At 38.5% G+C, this 23578-nt stretch overlaps 1 protein-coding gene across 1 annotated transcript in view; it reads right to left on the bottom strand.

The window, feature by feature from the left end:
* The window catches only part of LOC107708727 (transcription factor HIVEP3-like), a 29089-nt gene extending 13374 nt beyond the window's left edge, over positions 1 to 15715 (bottom strand). Inside the window, exons 1-3 of the mRNA XM_016513023.1 lie at positions 15672 to 15715; positions 3664 to 7772; positions 3041 to 3180 (exon numbers count right to left, since the gene is read on the bottom strand). Coding sequence (XP_016368509.1) covers positions 3041 to 3180; positions 3664 to 7413 — 3890 coding nt within the window. The 5' untranslated portion in view covers positions 7414 to 7772; positions 15672 to 15715. The remainder of the gene's footprint in view (positions 1 to 3040; positions 3181 to 3663; positions 7773 to 15671) is intronic.
* Positions 15716 to 23578: the final 7863 nt, after the last annotated feature.

The following is a 23578-nucleotide window of genomic DNA, read 5'->3' as shown; positions in this document are numbered from 1 at the left end:
ATACAAATTTGATTATAACTCGCAATTTGTAAGAAAAAAAGTCAGAATTGCGAGATGTAAAATCGCAATTACCTTTTTATTTTTTATTTAGTGGCGGAAACTTACTTCCATATATATCGGAGTTGGCCTTGCTGTTTTCATGATGAATTGCAAATTAGTATTATGTTTACAAAAATAGACAGCACATAGATAGTGTACATAAGAATTAAGTATCTACAAAAAGTTTAAATGGACATTTATGCTGAATTGCTTGCAGAAAATTGTGAAGAAATGCAACAAAATATGTATTTATATACAATGCTGCCTTGCATACACCGTAGCTAAGATATACTGCAATCATCTACAACATCATACTTTTACACATTGCATTTGTACTAGTGTTATGTATTAGTATGACTTACCCTCCCTCACAAATCTGAACCCGTGAGCTGTATTTGGAGGTAGATAGTTGATCCTCCTTCTCCTCCGATGTTTTCTCTTCTACCTCTGTCAACTCAGCTTGCTGGGTTTCTTTCGGTTCTGTGGGCTGGGTGGCATGTACCTACACTCGAGAGAGACACGGGCAAGTTCACCAACCCTATTCCGGGTGCCCAGGGAGACAGAGATGGGGGGAAGTCTCATTCAACATTTTCCAGATAGCATTAGAACTGATTTACTTTTACGTTGTCATGTCAAGTGTAAGTTAAAAAAAAACAAATACAAAAGACAAAAAGACTGGAATGTGGACTGATTAGATTAAAATACCTTTTGAACTTGATTTTTTTTTTTTTTTTTTTGCGCTAATTGGTTTGTCCACAAGATGGCAACACTAGACCCATGGAAGCCCATTTCCAACACTGAATAAAAAAATGACAACTTTTTATCTCACAATTATGACTTTTTTTTCTCACAATTGCGAGTTTACATGTTGTAATTATGACTTTTTTCTCAGGCTCGAATGATATAAACTTACAATTGCGAAAAAAAAGTCAATTGTGAGATATAAACTCAATTGCAAGAAAAAAGTCATAATTGAGAGATGTAAACACAATTGCAAGAAAAAGTTAGTATTGTAAGTTTATATTACACAATTCTGACTTTATTTTTCACAATTGCAAGTTCATTTGTAACTCGCAATTGCGCTTTTAGATCTCGCAGTTCTGAGAAAAAATGCCAAATTGTGAGATGTAAACTCAATTGTGAGAAAAATGTCAGAATTGTGGGACAAAAAAACAATTACCTTTTTCATTTTTTATTCAGTGGTGGAAACAGGCTGTTGCTTCAGAGTAGAAAAAGAAATGGATGAAACAGAATAACAACAGAGACAACAACAGATGCCCTTGCTGATGAGCATTTGTGTTAGAGAGTTATGAGATACCTGCAGCTTTATTTTAAATGAGCACAGGAGATAAATGCACACATTTGGCAAGTGTGAAAATTTCAAGTGCACGTGTTGAGCATCTGTGTTTGCACAAGGTATTAAATTCAGTATACTGAAGGCTATATGTTCAGCTGTGTGCAAACGCTAAGCACTTGCAGTAAAACCAAAGTATGCTTTGGGCTTTAGACTGGTGGTTCCCAACTGGGTCAAGATCCGAAAATGGTCTGTTTTGACTGGATCGTGAAATGCTAAATGCCATGCATCCAATTAAAAAGCATCCAAAAGTTATCACCCAGACTACATTAAATATGGGTTTAATTGCAACAAGGGTTAAAATGGTTCAAGCCATGGCCAATTTTTAATTATTTAAAACAGAAGAATAATATCATACCCTGTTCATTGTGCTGTCCAAGGAAATTTTGAATGTTCAAAGTATAATATAACCATGGCTGTATGCTAACCACAATGGATTTGTGTAGTGAATTACCGGCTGCCGGAAACGTTTTACTTTTGTTCTACAAACAATTTTGGTACTGTGTTTGGTTGCCACTTAGAATCTTGGTATTGAAGCAAACCAAGTTAAAACGTAAATCTCGTAAATCTCTTAGATATTGGTTTTTCATTCATATTAAACACCTCAAAATGTGAGTCTACACTTGGCCATCTTGGCCATCTCCATATGCCTTCAGCTCAATGACCAAAATCATTGATGCAGTATGGTGTAAATGGGACTCTGTGGGGTTCCACAGGAAGTGACCGCCAGGCTAGGTAGTTTCCTGGCTCGGGCTGTGTAACAGACGGTCCGTGTTGGCTCTGACAACCAACCGATCTCCTGCAGCGGGGCAAGAACAACACTGCTCAAAATACTGACAAACTGGTGACAGAAAGCCACCATACATACAGTAGCCAATGAGCAGGATGCACCGTGCAGAAACTACCACAGAAGTAAAAGACTCTAGCTTTCAGGTGGATGAGAAGAAGAGAAAAACCACAGCTGCTGCATCTATGTCAGTATTAAAAGCCAGATATGAATAAAAAAACAACATACTGCTTGCAAAGTAGCAAAAAAATTAAATAATATATATATATATATATATATATTTTTTTTTTTATAATGTTACATTTGCAAGATATAAACTCACAATTGCAAGAAATAAAGTCGGAACTGCAAGATATAATTCTGAATTTTTCTCACAATTCTGACGTAATTTCTCAGAATTGAGAGATATAGTCTCACAATTGAAAGTTATTGCCAGTTAAGTCCAATTCTGAGGAAAAAATACAAATTTGATTATAACTCGCAATTTGTAAGAAAAAAAGTCAGAATTGCGAGATGTAAAATCGCAATTACCTTTTTATTTTTTATTTAGTGGCGGAAACTTACTTCCATATATATCGGAGTTGGCCTTGCTGTTTTCATGATGAATTGCAAATTAGTATTATGTTTACAAAAATAGACAGCACATAGATAGTGTACATAAGAATTAAGTATCTACAAAAAGTTTAAATGGACATTTATGCTGAATTGCTTGCAGAAAATTGTGAAGAAATGCAACAAAATATGTATTTATATACAATGCTGCCTTGCATACACCGTAGCTAAGATATACTGCAATCATCTACAACATCATACTTTTACACATTGCATTTGTACTAGTGTTATGTATTAGTATGACTTACCCTCCCTCACAAATCTGAACCCGTGAGCTGTATTTGGAGGTAGATAGTTGATCCTCCTTCTCCTCCGATGTTTTCTCTTCTACCTCTGTCAACTCAGCTTGCTGGGTTTCTTTCGGTTCTGTGGGCTGGGTGGCATGTACCTACACTCGAGAGAGACACGGGCAAGTTCACCAACCCTATTCCGGGTGCCCAGGGAGACAGAGATGGGGGGAAGTCTCATTCAACTTTTTCCAGATAGCATTAGATCTGACTTACTTTTACGTTGTCAAGAGTAAGTTTTAAAAAAAAAAATAGAAAAGAATAAAAGACTGGAATGTGGACTGTAAAGCTAATTGTGATATTTGTAAGTCAATTTTAACCTTTTATGCTACTAAAACACTCATATACATTTTAAAACACTGAGCTAAACAAACATAAGCCCCCAAGTTAATCAAATCAATGTCAGCTACCATATTAGTCATTCTCCTTCAAGTTTTAAATGGTCAAGCTGTTTTGAGAAAATGGTGGCTGGTTAAACAACTAATGACCAGCTTGGAGCAGATTGGAACCACCAACCATGTTCCAAAACACAAGTGTAAGAATTTTCATGCATTAACTATAAATTCAAGAGTTGTTACATTTACCTCAGTCACGTTAGGCTTTTGGGAGTCAGGTGTTTCTTGTTTCCTGTCCAGCGAGGGTGATATGGCCGCCGTGGTGTAGATGAGTCCTGCATGTCTCTGCCTGCAGTGCAACAGGGCTAGCATGTCCTTGCTTGTCAGGCCAGGAGGGTATGGGTTGTGGGTACTTGTACTCCATGAGGAATAGACTGAGTTTTGTTGTTCACTCTGTATGGACGGATTGGGCTTTATGTAGTTTAGATAGCACCAGCTAAAATTAAGGTTAGTGTTAAGAGTCGGAAATGATGGTTCTTTGTGTTCTACAGGGAAGATGACACTTTGCTCACCAAGTCTTTCTTCCTTCTTGCATTCGATCAAAACTTTATTATTTCCACTTTCATTTTCCTGATTGTCGTCCTCCTCTTTCACTCGTTTTTGTTGTTGCTCACTTTCTGGGATGTGCTCTTCACTGCTCATGGGGGAAAGCACACGTTTGGTTGCGCCAGCACTTACTGATTTGGAGCCATCAGATATTGGTTGTTGGTCTATGATTTCAAACTTCGAAGCCACTGCAACCGAACTGACTCCAGAGCAGCAAGGTTCCTGAGGCCTTTCGGTAAATGTTTGTGAAACTGTAGTGTAAATTGAGCCTGCATAATGAGGAAGGTGTGAATTAAGACGGACTGGAATTCTCTGGGCTGGTAAAGGTCTCAGTGGTTCTGGGTTTGAAGTAACATCAAAACCAAGATTCTGATGGGGATAATGAGTGAGGTATGGTTGGTTGAGCCTTGTATCAGAATTCACCAGTTCATTCTCCACTGGAATTTCAAGCTTAAGTCCTGTCGACATTGAAGAATAATGAGCTCTGGCAGCACCTGATGGACAAAGAAGACTTCCCACTGTTGTGGGCTGATCATTGTGAATCATTGGGGTCAACTGCAATGCATTCTGCTGGGTATTCTCTGATAAAACATGCTGTGATTGCATGACCTGCTTCTCACCAAATGAGTGTTCAGTATTGCTTAAAGTCACAAGATGGGTGGTGGTTGGACTGTAGGAGATGCCTGGGCTATAGCTAGGCGATGTGTTAGTCCTTCGAGTGGGAGAACTGGTGTTGATGGCTTTAGAAGATTGGTCTTCCTCCTCAGGTTCCCTCACTGCACTATGCCTCATTAGAAGGCATTTCCGCCTTGCTCTCCATCCTGCAGGGGTTCGATCTGGAGACAAACTACTGTAGTCAAATGACTTACTGCGAGTTTCCGTAATAAGGTTAGCATGTTGAGGAACATGGGGCGCCTGCTCAGATGCAGAGCGCCTCATTTCTCGGTGAGAATTTGTGGGAATTGTCAAAGTATGAGTGGCTCTTGATCTCCTAGTTGGCGTCGTGTCTGCATCACCTTTGCAAGCCTCTTCAAATGAAGTTGATCGACTGGAGGTATGAGACACACAACTGTCCTGACTTGGACTGTGAGGCAGGGACATTGATTCAAAGCTTGAGTCCCCTGATGACTGGGCAGCTTCTGCGAGACGAAAACGTTTCTTTTTAGGTGGTAACTTCTCAATTGGAAGTTGGGCTAAAGTTGGACTTCTTTGGGGCCATTGGAACTCGCTGACTTTCTCAACGTCCTTTATTTTGGGGACAGTTGGAGGGGGTAATGCTGCCATGGTGTTGGTGTTTGAATCTTCAGTGACCAGGATTTCTGGCACTTGGATATTGTGTTGACGTACAAGTTTACGGAAGGATGGTTTACTTGCCTGCTGCTTTGATTGTGAGGCAGGAGAACAGTGAGAGACATCATGAGAGTGAGAGACCTCATCTGGTCCAGGGGTTTTTAAAGCACTATCATGTTTCTCAAATGAACTAGTATGCTGTATGACAGATATTCCTTGCAAAGCACCTTCTGTACCATGTTCTTGAGAGGACCCTTTAATAGGCTGTTCACAAGGTGGTTTATAACCTTTCAGTGGTATATAAGAAACAGAGGGTAAAGAAGGATCTTCAAGTTCAATACTCTCTTCTTTCCTTCTTTTTCTAAATGCAAAAGCACCAGGACGAGTTGTGTGTGTTCTTGTGGGTTCTTCCACTTGATAGACTTGACTTTCAGTTTGTTGAGAAATGTGAAGCGTGCAGCAGTGCTGTTTGTGTGTTTGATACCTCTCCCAGTCAGTAAAAACTATACCACATGCATCACACTCAAATGGCTCTTGTTTCAGGCTGGGATTAGGCACCGTAGAAACTGAGGGATGGAATGGTGAGCTGGAATAGGATTGTTCCCCCATGGTCATTTCAGCACCTATGGGCAATTCAATGGCAGGCTGCCGTCTTAGCATACCGTGACGCCGATTCTGAACTGTCTGCTGGTCATCAAAGGATTGGCTAAGGCGAAGGCTACGAGAAGTTTCAGACACATCACTAACACCTGCATCTGAGGGCATAGAGTGACTTCTTAGAAGAGGAGCAGTGGTGGTCGGGTCAGCTTGCTGGATACTAAGAGAATGGTGCTGAAATTTCTCACAAGGTACACCAAGAGTAATGGAACCACTGCTCTTTGCACTCAGATCTATTTCTTTTGGACTGTGAAGAAAGGACTCTTTAGAAGCGGTTGGCTTCACTTCTGTGCTGCTTCTCCTAGAGAGTGAGAACCTTCTGGGTTTGACACTGTCAATCTTACTGGTGTCTACCACAGCCTCATTGATGGTAATGAGTTTAGTTATGTGGTCAATAACTTGCTTTTTAGGCACAGTGAATGGAATTCTTTTCCCTTCTTGCCCAGCAGGATTGCCATGATGTTCATGAGCAGTCCTTTGTAAATGACCAAGGCGACCAAACTTTCCAAGTATGACCTCTGCATAGCTTTTGGCACTTGTGTTTGGTGGACTATCTTGAGAGACTTCTGTGCTCTCAGATCGAGAGAAATAGCCAGACTCTGTGCTACCTTTGTTACTTAGACCAAACGATGAGGACGCTTCATCAGACGATCCTATAGGTGTTCGTCTTCCTCTGCTAAGTCTCATTGCAAGTCTCTTTTTAACTGCATGGGAGTCTTCTATACCTTGTAACTGTCCCTCAGAGCCCTTTTCTGTGACATTTGACTTTTCAATGGACATTGTTTGTTTTTCTAAAAAGGAAGATGGTTGGCTTTCTTCATCTGATTCTGTAAGTGGCTCCTCTGAACAACTTATACCTGGTCCCTCCGTTTCTGCAGTCAGACCAGCTTTCACCATATGAGTGTGGGACTTTCTGTGCTTGTAAAGGTTACTTTTAGTCTTGAAGGAGAACCCACATGGTACACAGGGGTAAGGTCTCTCTCCAGTGTGGGATCGAATATGTTTCTGAAGCACACTGGGCTTAGCACAAGCACGACCACAGTATGAGCACACATACTTTCCGGGTTTTTGAGGTTTACGCTCACGTTTCTGGCTAGGTGTACCTTCGAGGGCCTCATCCGTGGAACATGATGGTGCAGCTCCAGATGGCATTTCACTAGGCTGCCTCATGTTAGTGTCAAGACATTCAGAACTTCTCGGTGACGTTCCGTCTTCAACAGTCTCTGTCTCCTGAGCAGTTTTCCTCTGCAATCTGAGACGTTTTCTCTCAATATTGAGATGCTGTTGTTTTTGCTGTTGTGCATGCTGCTGCTGGGTGACAACCTTGTTCTGTTCATGATACTGTGGGACTGAATGTGGCTGGGGGCTGTCCGCTGGAGTCTCATTCTGCTTTTCTAAACCTCCAGATTGCTCCCCTGTGGTCAACTGGCTATGCAAGGCCTCCATAAAATGAGATGAAAGTTTGAGTTACTGTTTATTCCAGACTGTATGAATGATCAATTCATTTATGACCATTCAGAGCATCGCATAATATTTTGTTCCATACAGCATATGCATTGATTGTACAGTTCTGGAGCATTCTGTAAACATTATTGCTTAATGTGAGAAGAGCTTCTTCAAATGAATTATATGATACACTACAAAAAATTTTTTTTCAGTTTTTCAGTTAGAGGAAATTCTGCCTCTTCTGTTTCTTGTTCTTTCTTGTCCTTGGAAATCCATGGCAATTATGCTTTTCCATGAATGCTCTCAAGTTGCCTTATTCTGCAGATGCTTTATGATGATCCACTTCAGAGATTTAAATTCTGGGAAATATCAGAAGACAACAATGTTACAATTGCTAATAAAATACAATACACAACACACTCTATATTCATGTGTGTAGCAATGCTCAAAACCTTCTGGCCACATAGTGCATTCACACAAATACATATGCGAAGAGTAGAAAGATGTCAGCTGTCAGTCAAACAGATCCAACAATGCAGAAAGTTTTTTTTTTTTTCGTATCGACTTGGTACTAAGGTACCAACACTTTTGACATTGAATTACAATGGATTGTTGCTAACCTTCTTCCTGTTCAGTTGTAACAGTAGTTCACTATGACTGTTAAAATAAACTGGTTAAAATAAATCGCCTCACTGGACTTAAAAGAACATTACAAGGTATTAGAGCTTCTATAGGTGTCTGTGTATATAAGAGAGAAAAGGGGCCTAAGTAACGAGTGAAGACTTCAGGCTCTTTGGTATTCTTAACAAAAGCACAATTTAAGACAGCACGGATGCTTGTGAAAATAAACTCTGACACTGCTTTCGCTGGAACACAATAAGGAATTAGGCATCCCACTCACTGACCAGCTGGTATTGGCACCCACGCTTTGCTTTAGGGGGCGTTTAGGTGTGGAACCACAGGAGATCCTGCTGGTACATACCAAAATCACTGCCAACTATACATTCCAGCACAATTCTTGTGTGAATCCAACTCTAAGTGTTCACAGATTTCCAATTATAGTGAAAACAGAACATACTGATGAGTGTATTATTAAAGAATGCTGTAGTGTGTATACATATTATTATCCAGAGTGTAGAGAATCTGACAGGTGACTTTCAGTTCACCAAAATAAATGATTCATGGAAAATTAACCAATACCATTGAAGCTCTTTTTTAATGAAAAGGTTTGAAAAGCTCAACCCAAAAAGGTTGAAACAATAAGACATGAACCTCGGTTTTAACCAAAATTAGAGAGCTGTCTGGGTTGTATTCACATGTCATTCTTTGGCTCACAGTTTGTTGGGTTTGATGAGGATATGTAGGTCGGACGGATAGTTTAGGAGACCTAAAACATGGTGGTTGTCTGGACTTGGATGTGAGTCAAGCAAGCATTCATCTCTCTAGAACCACCTGTTCTGACCTCCCACTCAAAAACACCTTGAATCACAGACTGAAGTGGCACATCATAATGACTCATTTTTGCTCGAACACAGTTCTATAACCATTCTACAATTCTGTATTCAAACTACACACACTGCTTCTACAGAGAGGCCCGATCTGTCTTCTCTGAACTGCTTTTCCAAACATGCTCTTGATTAGGAGTCAGGATTAGAATTTAACTCGAAACACACAAGGTCTTTTGAGGTAAACTCATAAAATCTCTGCAGGTATTCAACTCAACCCATGATGATATCCTAGATTACAGAGAAAACGTGCATTTAAAGGGATCGTACCGGCAACAGGGAAGAACCATAGGTACTGATTTGTACCCACTTGATGAGAACACGAAAACAGCCAATATGTGTCAAAAAGAATCATCAAGCTGCACTGTGAATTATCACTGGGCACCTGTGAGCATTTGAAAATATTTTATAACCAGGTCAGTGACGAGTCTTACCAAACCACAGCGTAACCCTGCCAGGCTCAGATGGTTAGAATCTGGGAATAAAGCTTTGTCCACTCTGTCAAAACCACAAACACGCGAAACATAAGCTTTACACTGTACTTAACCAAATCTAAAATATGTCATTTAAATACGTTTAAGAAAGCTCGCCAATTTTCCCGCTCTCTCACTAATGGGCACCCAGTGGTGGTTCCTATGGCAACGGCCCTAAACCATGCAATGGCAGATGGAAGCAAAGCTGGAGGGCTAAATTTATCTCCCAGCATCCTCCCTGACTACAGAGTGAGTGCCTGACAAGTCAAGGTGCCCCCCTTCTCTCCAAAATCTCTCCAGACAGAAGTGGATGGACAAGGAAAAACAATATCAGAATCTAGTATTTATTTTCATTGTTTCATTAAAAAACGAAATCAAATCTTAAAATCAAATGACATATTTTCAAATTCAGTTTTAAAAGATGAATGCAAAAAATAAAAAAATTCATCCAAAGTAGAAGCCCGCAATGAGCAAAGCTCATGATAAATAAACCACTTCACACATAGATGCCACTCACAGACTTAACTATGAGATCAAGACAAATAAAAAGTGCATAGAAATTCTGAGATCTCAGAGCAACAAATGCTAGTTCGTAGAACTTCACATTACATAAACATTACTCATGCAGACGGAGATAAACAACACAAAGCATCTCAGCTCTGCAGTCATTCTCTCTCTGTTGATGCACTAAAACCCTGTGTCAGGCATTCCAGATAAACAGTCTTTTGCCTTCTGTCTCTTCCGTACACATTCGCAAACCATCAACCGAATCCCAGTGACTTCATCTACACTGTTCGTGTCCATCTCCCGGGATTCAAATTTCCCCTCCCTCCAGTGAAAGAGCCCTGGGCCAGCCCCGGCATCCATCCGCCCCGAGTCTCATTCATACGGCAGCAGCGTAGAGGAGGACACATACGCAGTACAGTCAGTCCATTCATCCTCTCTTTGCTTGCCTTCTGTACTGGCAGCCATTTGAAACACACACACACAGTACACTACGGGCAGCACACAGCCTCCCAGACTCAACGTCAGCCGGTACACACTGTACAACCAGACATATATAACTCTTACAATTCAGCATAACACGTAACACGAACCACACACACTAATGCTAAGGAGAGCAGCATCATGATCCCGTAAATGTAAGCCCTTCAGAAGTGGACGTGTGTGAAATCTGGTAATCAAGCAGATTAGACTAGTAATCATCAATGTCTTTTACCTGGTAGCTGCAGGTCTCCTCTTCAGCCCTGCTAATGTGTGAGAGCAGTCAGGCTTTGAGTGAAGGCTGAGAGCGTGTGAGTCATTGCGAGAGAGAGAGAGGCTGAAAGTATGAATGAGCTGCCGTAGTCTAGCGCGCTAACAGTGAGGCGAAGGGGAGGTGAGATTATGCTTTGTGTAGCTACGGCGGACGGACAGCAGAGATTTTCAAAGAGTGGGAGGCACAGATGCCACTTATCAATGCCAAAATGTGTCATATTTTCAGGGAGGAGGGGGGGGAATCAAATTTGATCATATTCTGAACACATTACGTGCATGCTCTTATTGAGAACTATTCATTGGTGCATTGATACATTTTCACAAATGGTCAGTTTCTGTTGACATCACAAAGACCGTGCAAGCTATTAGGTAATTTTTTTAGCAAACTTGCATTTAGGTTTGATTTCATTCTAGTAATGCCCATCCAATCAATTCCCAGCGGAATACAGACAAAATGCAGTCTCTTCTACGTTATTTTCTTATTAAATATTTAGTTTTGCTCAGAAATACATTGCGTCATGTGAGTAGAACGGACGGCAATTCACTGTAATGAGCTGTAATGCAATGAAAGCATCCTTGCCAGAAGAAGATCGGGTCTGTCGAATACACGTTTAACATGGAATGAAAAAAGAGAGTTCAACTAACCGCACCTTCTGACTTTAGACTGCTGGATTGTTAAATGTTAAAGGCTGACGGTGTACAAAAGTACAATAATTAAAAGACATGTCTTTCCAATTAACAATCAGATATTCGTTCAAATGTTCTCACAGACTGCCAGTGAAGCATGACATCCAGTTGGGACACATAATGATGTTTTTAGAGACAGTTGTCCAGCAAACATCAAGAAATCATTTCTTAGTTAGTATGTCTATCTTGTTTATTAAAGTATTTCATGTTCTATATAAGAACAAAAACTCTTTTTTTCTTTTTCATTTATTTAGATAATGGTTGATCATGAATGAACAATGCTGTGTGATATTTTATACAAAATGTGTGCTTAATTGTATTGTATTTGTTAGTTTGCAACTGAATGTGCACTTGTAGTGTACTTCATAACTTAAAAGTACATTACTTGCAGATAATAAATCAAAGAAATAAAAGGCCACTTAAAACTTTTTAAAAAGTGCACTTTGTAATGCTGTCAAATTCAAAGTTTTACTATAAAGGGGAAAAAAATAAAGTCCAACTAATTGCATTTAAATTGAATTAAAACTAATTGCAATTTAAACTATAATGCTTTTTCATTTAATTGCAATTAACATGCAATTAAGTGTCCAAAAACATTTTATTCAGTTCATATTCTTTAAAAGTATATTATTTCCATAATACTATTTTTTTTTTAAGTATGCTATTCTTTTTCACAATTATCATAGATTGTTTTTAGTCACTGCTGCATTTTTGATGAAATTGTAAGAGAAGCTGCGTTTCCCACGCAGTCTTCGACACCACCTCTGACTGAAAGGTAATGTGGTCTAATGCAAATCTGGTGTCTGTTGACACATCATTTAGAAGCATTTAGTAGGATTCCCTCATTCACTCCAGACAGAACTGGACATTTCTAGTTATTTTGAAAAGCTGCTGTTTTCTTTTTTCCAATGTGGAGAGAGTGAGGGAAAAGACTTCAAGTACACTTTCCCATTCAGCTTTCTGCTGCACCCATCAGTCCTGAATCTGCACAAGATGGAAAGAATCAGGCCGCAGGTGGAAAAAAAGGGGGTCCAGTTAGAGAGTGGCTCTGGAGAACTTCCACATGTTACTGCCCAAACTCGCTGAAAAACCTCCGCTACAGCTGAAATAAGACCAGGAACTCTGACATCACCACAGTTTTCTGTTTCTTTCCATTCATATAGTTTGAAGGAAGCTGAAGCACAAAGTGTAGTACTGAAGGAAGCAGGCTGGCGGGTGAGAGAAAGTGCAAACTGGAAACACGTCCATGCTGAGAAGACCAGTTTAGACCAGAATGGGTTTCAAAGGTGGTTTAGGGTGTTTTGGTAATTGTCTAGCTGTCTTCTAAATTATTTTTGTGTCTTTGAATGCATGCACTTTTGAATGATGTTGATTTGAATTGTCAGGTTTGAGTCAAGGTAACAGCTACAATTTTTCATACTGAGAATTTGTTTCAATGAATTGGAAAAGGAAGTGAGAAATTAAATTATGCAAATGGACAGCGCGTTCCTGTTTTATTAATGGTTAGAAAAAGCAATGACCTTATAAAGGCAAAAATAAAGGAAAAGCAAACGTTCTAACAATGGTTTAAGGTCTTCCCATAAGCATCGTTAGCCAGCTATGGTCGCAAGTTCCGTTGTTACCAACATAGTTCAGTGTTGTAACAACAAACAGCATTGCAAACTTACTTGGTTGGAACTACAGCTCTCAACCTGTGGTTAGAAGCATAGTTTCTTGTTATTATGACATGTGGACTTAAATAGATTTTGCTTTTAGGCACAATAACCAAACATGCAGTACATTTTTTATTCCATTTTAATAAATATGTTTCAATCTTTATATTTTAGTGTGTCAACAATCAGCAGTGTTTTAAAGAGTGTGCATGTGCATGTGCATGCATCAAATAAAACAAAATGACCAGGAACAAAAAATAATGAAGTAGTCATGAAGTGCCATGTTCATTAGCAATCGAATCAATTAATTTGCATTAGTTATTAGATTTTACCACTTGAGTCATGCATAGCATAACATCATTCCTTTATTTTTGAACCAACATGGTTCAAACTACAGAAGTGCGACTATGTTACTATGGTTTTGGGAAACAGTTGTGACTAGTTTGTTATAGTTTCTCCAATAATGCGCTATACTATGGTAGTTAAGCAGCGAGTTACATCGTTGCACAAGAAATGACCCCTGGTCAGTTAGGGCTGTCACAACAATGCTTACAGAAAACAGAGGCAGCAAATGAGCCCTTCTGCCTCTGAGGCAGTGATAAAACCGACAATGTCTGTCTCTTGTAGCCAGAGCCAGAGCAGACAAGATTGTCTGTGTATTTACTTTGCAGAAATCTAAGACATGACAAGCATTTAACTTATGTACAGAACAGGGAGAAGAAATCAGTCAGACAATGATAACTAAAATCGGTGTGGTACAGCTATGACAAAGGATGACCTTCTAGCAACTCTAATCTCCTATGTGGACAAGCAAATCTAAAAAGAAAAGCCAAAGTACCACACTTTTGGAGAATATAAAACATCCACATCACATGACTCTCTAATGTAGAACTGCCTAAGTGTGTGTGACTATGGTGTTTAATTTCAACACTGCCGTTTAGGGTACTTGCTTTGGAAAATATTCTGAGCGATGCAGGTGGACACCTGGCAGTCTCTTGGACCATGGACAACAACATTGGCAGTAAGTATTTAGTAAAGTCATGGGTCTATGTAATTGTCCTGAAAAACACTTACCTTTTTCACTGAAATGGTGCTGGTTCTTTTGCCAGAGGTGAAACTAAAGTGGGGGAACTACAAACTTCTCTGAATAATGATATGAAGAGTTCATTTGCAAAAACCGATAAATGCCACTTAAAAAAAAAAGAGCTGATTGCCGTGCATTATTCTCCACATATAGCGCGATCTGAACTCTAAACACATTTTGTCAAAACCGGTTTTGTCCACTTTCAAGGCATCGCGAGTTCACGTATTACTGCAGAAGCCGACAAGCGCCCTTGTTGTTTTTGAACAGAAGCCGATAAGTCCATTTTAGCGAATCAGCGCGCTGTATTCAGGTCAGGTGACAAGGCTACTTCCAAGATTAAACGAGTGTTTTTTTAAACTCTAAAACATGAAATGTGTAGTCATCTGATTTTGCCAAAAAACGACTTGGAGTTTTCTGCTTTTGCTATAAAACAAACTTTTAATATGTAAAAAAAAACATACTTTCAATTAACTTTAATTTAGTAAATTACCTGTATTTGTTTAAGTTATTATTACTTAATCAAAACAACCCAACTGCAGTTTGATTGATATTACTTGGAATGCGCAATAAAAAAAACGTGATTTCTGAAAAAAAATAAAAATGGAGTTATCGGTTTTTGCAAATGAACTCTTCATATAACTTACTACTGTATGTGTTACTGTGTAACAAACACAGCAAATTATAGTCTTAGTTTACTCTTAATTTTAAGTACATATTTTAAGCCAATGTTCAACACACCAAACACGAGAATAGGATGTCTGTCAACTAGACATATGATGCATTGCAACATCAGGCATTTCCAGTTTAAACAGCTTCAGTTTTTTAGCATTTGGGGCAACCGCACCAGCAGCAGTAAACTGACAGTGGAAAGGGGACATGGGGTACCTCAGGGATCTGTCCTGGGCCCTTTTGTTTTTGTACATTACATTACAGCAACAATACCTGCATTAAACTCTGTAAATTACTGTAAAATTTAGGATTCTGTTCACACAGTATTTGAAATACTATTTACACATCAGCAACAAAATACCAGCAAACTATAATGTCAATCATTGGAAATTGACTTTTTTACCATCTGCCCTGAATGAGAAGTGTTTTAGTTTCTGTCTAGTCTGAGAAAGATTTTTGACTTACAAGTGACAGAGCCATTCACACAGAACACATTTTTATTTTTTTAAATGCAAGATGCTGGACAACAGTATTTTGAATAATAAGGCTCAAGATGTGTTTTTTTTTTTTTTTTTTTAATGCTCTGCTCACCTGCAAGATGTGGCGCAATGGACAAATTGATAGAACTGATTTACTGGTATATCTCAAAAAGCTCTGTTCACATGATTTCTAAACTATAATTTACTAATAATTTTCCAGAAAGGGCTGTGTTTAAAATCCCCTGTCCCTGCACATTACTAAATAAAATATATGAGGGCTGTGCACCAGCTCTCTCCAAAGCAAGGATAACAGCACAGCAGACAGACCCTGAGTTACTCAACAACCCCACACATCCCTTAGATGTCCTTGTCATAGATCACATTCAAATTGTCCTCGCCTGTCACGTCACATTAGACTAGAACATCAGACACTTGGTGAGTCTCTGTCTTACCCGTGTACTCCAGGTGGGTCAGTCTAAATATTCTGTTCTCTGTGCCAAAGGAGAAAACGCTGGGCTCAATGTCACCTGCAAAACAGAGAAAGACAATCACTCACTCACACAGTCTAAACCAAAAGCTAAATACACACCTCAACATAATAAATAACTGTAAGCCAATCTGCTATTAGATATTGAACTGCCTTTATGTACACCACCAAAAGTCAAATGTTTGGACACATCTGCTCATTTTAATTTCTACCATTTTCCATATCACCATGTAGAATAGTAAAGTCAAAACTATGAATTAACACAAACATCTACATACCTGTATATTGTGGCGACGATATAAAGTGTCTATCGATAGAGAGTTCGCTAAATTGTGTATATCTTAATATCTAAATACATATGAGCAGCGCAAGACTGCATAAAATATTAAAGAAACATGCATGAATGAGAAAGTGAAGTGCGGGACATGCTTGATGTTAAAAAGAGCTGTTATGCACAATAAACCGTGAACTCATTGTGTACTTGCACTGACACAGATCTGAAGCATGCGCGCAGAAAGTCATGTCCCAGATAACATGCGATCCCAAATTCTTTGTCTTTCATGGATTTTTGTGGCAGAACACTCAAATACACATCAAATTGTCCAAATACCTGTCTTAGTGAGTATTAATGTAAACACGGTTGGTTATGTCTTCAGTTAACTTAAAAAGTGTGTATTGGATCAGTGTATTAGGTCTTAAAGTGACAGCAGCCTAATATACCTGCAGATATCTATTAGGGTTGCATCAAACAATTCTAAAAAAAAGGTTATTCTAACGATTATTAGAATGATTAATCAACTACTTGTCAAGTATTTAACCAATTAATCAGTAGGATTTGATAAATTATTCATCTTTTGGAATTCGTTAAAATAGTTATACATATTCCATACATATTCATATACATATAGAGCTGTTTTATAGTAGAAAATCAAGTTGTAATTCTAACTGAAAGTGATACTAACACTTTTTTTTTTCATGTTTAATACTGTAAAGCTGCTTGCTTCAAAGCAGTCTATTGCATAAAGTGCTACATAAATAAACATTACTTTACTGGAGTGCTGACTGCAGAGCATTTTTTAGTTGTAGTTTTTTTAAAACTTTTTCATACTCCACTTGTTCAGCTTAATTTGCACTTCTCATAAGTATGTCTTCTTTTATTGGACTGCATCCAGGAGAGCTGAATTACAGTCTTGCAGTACAGTGCCACGCCGAATGCTACTGTTAAATAGAACTACTGACTGAAAAAATTAAAAGCACTGTTTACTTAATTTCTTTATTTTGTGTATTGTATTTTTGTCCTGTTGTTTCTACTTTGCCCCTTTCACTTTTAAAAAAAGGAAATGTGTAAAAACTAGCACTGGGGTGGTCACCTTTCAAAAGATACTAATATGAACACTTCAGATACTAAGGTACTAATATGCACCATTTAGTACCTTTTGAAAAGGTACGGCCCCATTGACAGCTTTCGTACCTTTTTTTCCTGAGAGTGTTGAGTTATCATGTATGCTTGACAGTTGTTGCATCATTTATACATTAGCATCATTCTCTTGATATTGACAAACACAAATTCAGTAAAATGTGTCAGACTTTTTACTGGTAGTGTATGTCACAGCAGTGTAGGATCCTAAAGTATACGTGTGTTTGTTTAAGACAAGAGTGTGAGAGAGTATGTGTGTGTGCCATATATGCACAATAAATGAGGGTCTTTCATTTCCCTGTGAGCATCCAGAGGGGCACCTAAGAGGGGTTAAACAAACTACCACATCTGGGGTGGGGGCCAGTCACACCCCTTGTCCATAAACCCACATACATACAGTAAAACCTGAAAATATGTGCACACACGCACACAAACAGCCTCAAACCTGAGGCTATGATGGACTTCCCAGCATGTAACAAGAAAACCATAGACTGGACCACTCCTTCAAATAAAACTGCGATATGGAAAAAAATCAAGCACAGAAGCACACGCAGGGACCCCTTCACTTCAAACACATATTTGTAGCCACAACGTACCTTGTGGTGAGGCTTTTCTGGAATATGTGTTATTAACTATAAAAACAACACTGTTTACACAGTATCTAACACTGCCAATATTTGTCAAATAGTAATAAAATCTGTCTCGGAAAAGGTGGGCTCAGCATATTATTGTCACTGCTGTTAAAATGCTGTCACAGCACAGGATCACACATCTGGACCATGGCGGATTAAACCAAGATGGATCAAACCAACTCTATCCGACCAGAGAGCGCTGGAGAACTCAAAGAAAATTCATCACATATGACTCACCTTACTTCCAGTAAAGAGTCTCACTGAGCAGTCTTATTCCTGACTTACCACTCCGTATTACTGTTTCTTGTGTTGCTTACTGGAAAAGCCCTGATTATTTTACCAAAAGATGCTCAGCATCTTTGTAGTGTATTAGGTTATAGCACCACAGCTGACATGTAGGATGGAAATCATTAAAATGTTTTTTGGAAAAAGTAGTAAAACGCTTACAAATGGTAGTTCACTGAGGAGACTTTTGAGACTTTTGAAAAATACAGAAGAGGAAAAAGGGCAGTCGCTTATACCATTCAAAATAAGTGGGTGAGGTTTGTAATTGATTCTAAAGATAAAAATGAAAATATTTACTTGTTTTGACAAAAATCTAAAGAAAATCCATCCTCCACCTACAAAATACACAGACCATACAAACATACATTCATCATATACAATATCACTTTCGTACTATACAGTGCAGTTTCCAAGACAAAGAGCAGGTCTCTTCACCAAACTTTCCTAATCTAGCTCTATCTGAAAATCAGAAGCATATTGCTTTACAGGCCTGCACACACTTCTAGTACACACATATAGCATGTGCAGAACACCTACAGATGTAAGGTGTTGTCTTTAAAGCAACTGTTGAGTAAACCAGTTGAAGTGAGATGAAAGCAATTTATGTGATGCGATTCATAAAAACATAAAAGTAATATAACATTGGATCTATAGGCAGCTGTAAATGCACTAGTTAACCACCATACAGTAGTTGTTTGAAACTGTCTGAACGTGCTCAGTGCTGAATGGATCGATGCTAATGGTGTCAGGCAGGATGCATTATCACTCAGCTAATGTTAAACAGGATGCAAAGCTTGGTGTCATACAGGCACAACCTGAAATTTGACAATCACTGAAGCTGCTTGATGCTCAAACCAGGCTCGCTGGAATACATGCCTGTGGTGACATTTCAGCCAATTGCTTCTGCAATGTTTTGCAACACATTCAAAGTGAAAACGGTATGTTCAGTTTAATCCAAAACAGATCAACGTGAATCTGGCAAAGTTTAGGTTGTTGTCTGGAAATAAACTCTCTGGTGAGTGGCGCTATACGTTTAAGGCTCTATTGTGCCACCTACACCTGAACCAGTGTTAATTTTGACAGCAAATTTTGATTTAGTTTTAGTCATAGTCTTTTGACTAAAATGCCATTTAGTTTTAGTCATATTTTAGTCATCTGAATTGTTTTTAGTTTTAGTCTAGTTTTAGTCAACTAAATAAGATAATAGTCGACTAAATCTACAATAAATTTAGTCGGCTAAAATTCTCCCTGCTGTTTACGTTTACTTCAGACGTAATTAACTGAGTTTACGTGAATACTCGTCAAAACGGACAATTCGGCATCATTTTGTGTGTAATTCTCCGTCCATGCGACGCGAAAGAGTAGCCTACTCGCGCGCTGTGAGACGCGCTTTCCGTGTGTATGCTTCAGTGTCTGTGCTCAGAAAACCGGACCGAATTGAGTTTTCTCTTGCGTCGTCAGATTTATCTATATGTCTGCTCTTCTCTTACTCCCACATATTGAAATTTTTGAATGTTTTATGCGACATGCCCACGCAGCAGATTCGTTCTGAATGAATCTCTTCCCAAATCGTCTTTTCCTTACATTTTCGTCTCGTTTTTATTCGTTGACGAAAATATCAATCGATTTAAGTCATAGTTTTTCTCATTCAAATAGAGGTTTAGTTCGTTATCGTCTCGTTGTCGTCGGTGAAAAAAATGTCGTTGACGAAAATTATGACGAAAATTATTCGTCAACGAAATTAACACTGACCTAAACCTAACCAGCAGTGTTAACAAAAGTAAACATGAAATAAAAACTATCATACTATCAAACTATCAAAAACTCTTCGTAACTCTTCTATCGTAAGCGCAATGCTGCACCAGGTGCACTATACCGAGCAAGTTTACCACACCAGAGAAGCCATGCACACAGAGCTGGTTATGTGATGCAAATGTCAAAATGTTTTTAAGCAGGTCTTTGTTAATCAAGAATCTGCCTGTAATTATAATTTGTGTGAAACGTTGTTGGTGTTTTACTGCCACTAGTGTTTATTTTAGCTAGAAACTGCAGCAAATTGAAAGCATAGACATGTATTTGGAGTTTTCCAAAAATGCAAGTCACACTCCAAGGAGTCTATGTTGTTAATGGCACAACATGTGTTCACCGATTTAAATTGAATTGAAACGAAGCAGCTAGGAATCTATCGCATTTCGTGTTGGCTATCCTGGTTTTCAGATCAAAGAAAATAGTGAGGGAATAGAGGGTTTTGTTATGAAAGCGACTATGGTTCCACCCCATGAGAGCAGCCCAGGCACACAGATCAGTTCTGATAGCAAGGTGATGTCATGCAGAGAGGGACCAGACATATGTTCTCTCATTTCACCCACACTGAACCAAGAGACAGGCTATGGCACACTTCCAAATCCCTGCTGCCCTGAAATCTATAGCATTCATAGTACGAGAGATGGATAGATTAGGGTGGGTGATGGGGCTTTGATATGTGCAGATAAGTACGGCCATGAATACTATAATTGTCTGAACTTTTTGGTTTTAGAAATAGCACACTATTGTTACTCTAGCAGGCATGACCGATGTGCTTTTCATTTACTTATTTTTAAGTATTTAAGCCACAATAAGACAATGACGAAGATGATTTCTGATGATTTCTCTACTCTACCACAACGGGGGGGAAAGTGGGAGTGTGCTTTCTTTTGCATTTCCTTCTGCCTAACTGGCCGTTCTGTCCAAAGCAGAGAGTCAGAGGGAAAGGGAAGATAAATATGCTGTGAAAGCTTGACAACTACATATTGTCAGGTCAAACCCCCTGTACACTTGTCAGCGTTGCTCCGGGTTCCAAACAGGATGTGCTTCAGCACCGTGGACAGGGGCAAAGCAGGCGGGCCAAGGACGCAACATGCACATTAAACCACTCATCCCCGATCACAACAACAAGACAAGGAGCACCAGCCATCCCACTCGAGTCTGGATTAAGACGAGGGCATTTTGAATGAGGAAATCAGACCCTCTTGATCCGTCGTGCTTCACTCTTAAACAAAACTTCACCTACCACAATAATGCATAAATAAGACAGACGGGGAGAGTGATTCGGCAGCAGATTTCCACGTAGCAAGTCCTCAGAGTGGTCTGGACAGATATCCTACATTAAAAGCATGTTAAGGCAAAGGCAGGAAAGTGAAAAGATACCCTGAATAGCCAACAGTGAATATTGTAAACTCTGTAATATCTGACTGTAATACATAGACTGTACTAGATCCTGATGTGGAACCAGTATCAAGGGCTCCAAAGACCAGCTCCGACCTAGACAGGATTCGCTTCTCTGGCGCCCCCAACAGTTCTGGAGTACCCATGTGAAGGTACCACAGGTTGATCGGTGAATTCATCTTAAGTAGTGCTGGATAAACCTGTAGATTGGTTTCAGTTTCACATATGGTATGTGTTTTTCAAATCTCGCGTAGCTGAAACATCTGTATCTGGACTTTACTGTTAATACTGTATTAAAAGTTGCATAGTACAATGAATCAAATTGTGATATCTACTAGTGTCCTTGAATATTAAACCACAAAAAAACTGTTATGTAATATGAAGTCAGCATGTTTTGCATGTCTGTGTGAATGAGTGACACTGTTTCATGTACGACACAAATACTGCAGCACACGTGACATTTGTGGTGTTTTTAGCATCTGCCCTCTCACTATATGAGGACAAAAACGCATGAACGTAATCTCTAGGGCTGTCACTTCAGCTGCATTTTATCATTTGTTTTGATAAAAACTCTCAACATATATACACATAGAAACTCAAAGGAAATGCTAGGTTCATGACAACTCATCAAAAAAAAAAAAGTTTGGACTAACTTGAAGGAATATAGAAATACATTACCATTGTACAGTATAATGTAGCAAAACCATTGATTTAAACACAGAAACACAACAGGTCTTCATTACTACACAAACCGCCTAAATAAAAGTTTGGACTAACTTGAAGAAATTATAACAGACACAGTAGAATGTACTTCTCAAATTAAAATAAACCTGCCAAAAAAATAAAAGAATTAAAGAATTAAACGTTTAAAAATCATTTTTAATTTTATAAATCGATTTCATATTTGATAGTAAATTTGGATTTACAACATTACAATAGTTTTATATTCTATATCCTCCTGACAGTAAATTAAGCCACTATAAACCTACTGTATATAAAGGTCCAGGCATGCAAATAAAAATATACTGTGATATTCTGTGGAAACACAAGAATCCTAAAAAATACACTGATACAGATTTTTGGTCATAATACCTGTAGATCAAGCATGAATATCAAGCGTGTTTATTAATTTACAAACTGCAAATTGTAAGACATGATAGGACATGGTGGCTATTATGAGGGTGCGGCTGCTTTATTTTGAATAAAACATCTTTTAAATTATTTTAAAAAGATATAATTTTTTATTGATTTATTTTTTTACGCATATCTGTCAAATCTACTGGCTTAATTATTAGGTACAATGATGACCTTGATTACTCTTTCAGTTACCCATCAGAACTACAATTTCTTTTGTTTCAATTTTTTGCTAGCTGAGCATACAGAACTACTGATGAAATCTTTGATTCCAGTTGAGGGGTTAAAGGTTGACAGTGCAGTTGGCTATTTTTTCTTGTGTGATGCATTGCTAAGGTGGGCTGGACAGTAGTCCAAGTCCCAGTTCTCCAGAGGAGCCACCTGACTGACAGATACTGAAAGTGCCTACATGTGAATGAGACATGAATATCAATCATATAGACTTCACTGGGATTTGTTGTGCACTGCTATGATTGAGGTGTACTGTAGTTGTAGGGAACTTCAAAGTACAGAACAATTAATACAACTAGGGATGAAAGTGACGGTACTTCAGTACCAAGCTGATGCTAAAATCATTGGTAGTATTGGCAGAAAACCTAAAATAATCATTTGAAGTTTACTCTCCGTAATATCCTTCCAACCCTGTAGGCTCATATATATCTGTGTGTGTGTTTGTGTGTGTGTATTTGTTCTATTGCTTTAAAAATGATTATTTTGCCTTCATTTATTACTAAAAATGAACTCAAATTAATTTATTACTGAATATTTACTCAAATAATTAATTTGTTATTATGATGGAGTAATTATTTTATAATCATCTTGACTTTGTATTCAAAGTGTGCTATATTGAATATAGTTATGAATACAGTTCGATTAGTATCTGAAGGCCAGATTGAGATGCTTTAATTTGTTAATATGAACACCTCATCTTTACTTTAAATTTAGAGTGTGTTCAATAGTGCATTTGTTTTCCTTGGTGATTAAAGGGGTCATATGACGTTGCTAAAAAGAACATTATTTGGTGTATTTGGTGTAATGAAATGTGTTTATGCGGTTTAAGGTTCAAAAAACACATTATTTTCCACATACTGTACATTATTGTTTCTCCTCTATGCCCCGCCTTTCTGAAACACGTCGATTTTTACAAAGCTCATCGTTCTGAAAAGTGAGGTGTGCTCTGATTGGCCAGCTATCCAATGC

This window comes from Sinocyclocheilus rhinocerous, unplaced genomic scaffold (assembly GCF_001515625.1).
Source record: "Sinocyclocheilus rhinocerous isolate Xijiao unplaced genomic scaffold, SAMN03320098_v1.1 scaffold54, whole genome shotgun sequence".
NCBI classification, from domain to species: Eukaryota; Metazoa; Chordata; class Actinopteri; order Cypriniformes; family Cyprinidae; genus Sinocyclocheilus; species Sinocyclocheilus rhinocerous.
This window is presented reverse-complemented; position numbering and strand designations above follow the sequence as displayed.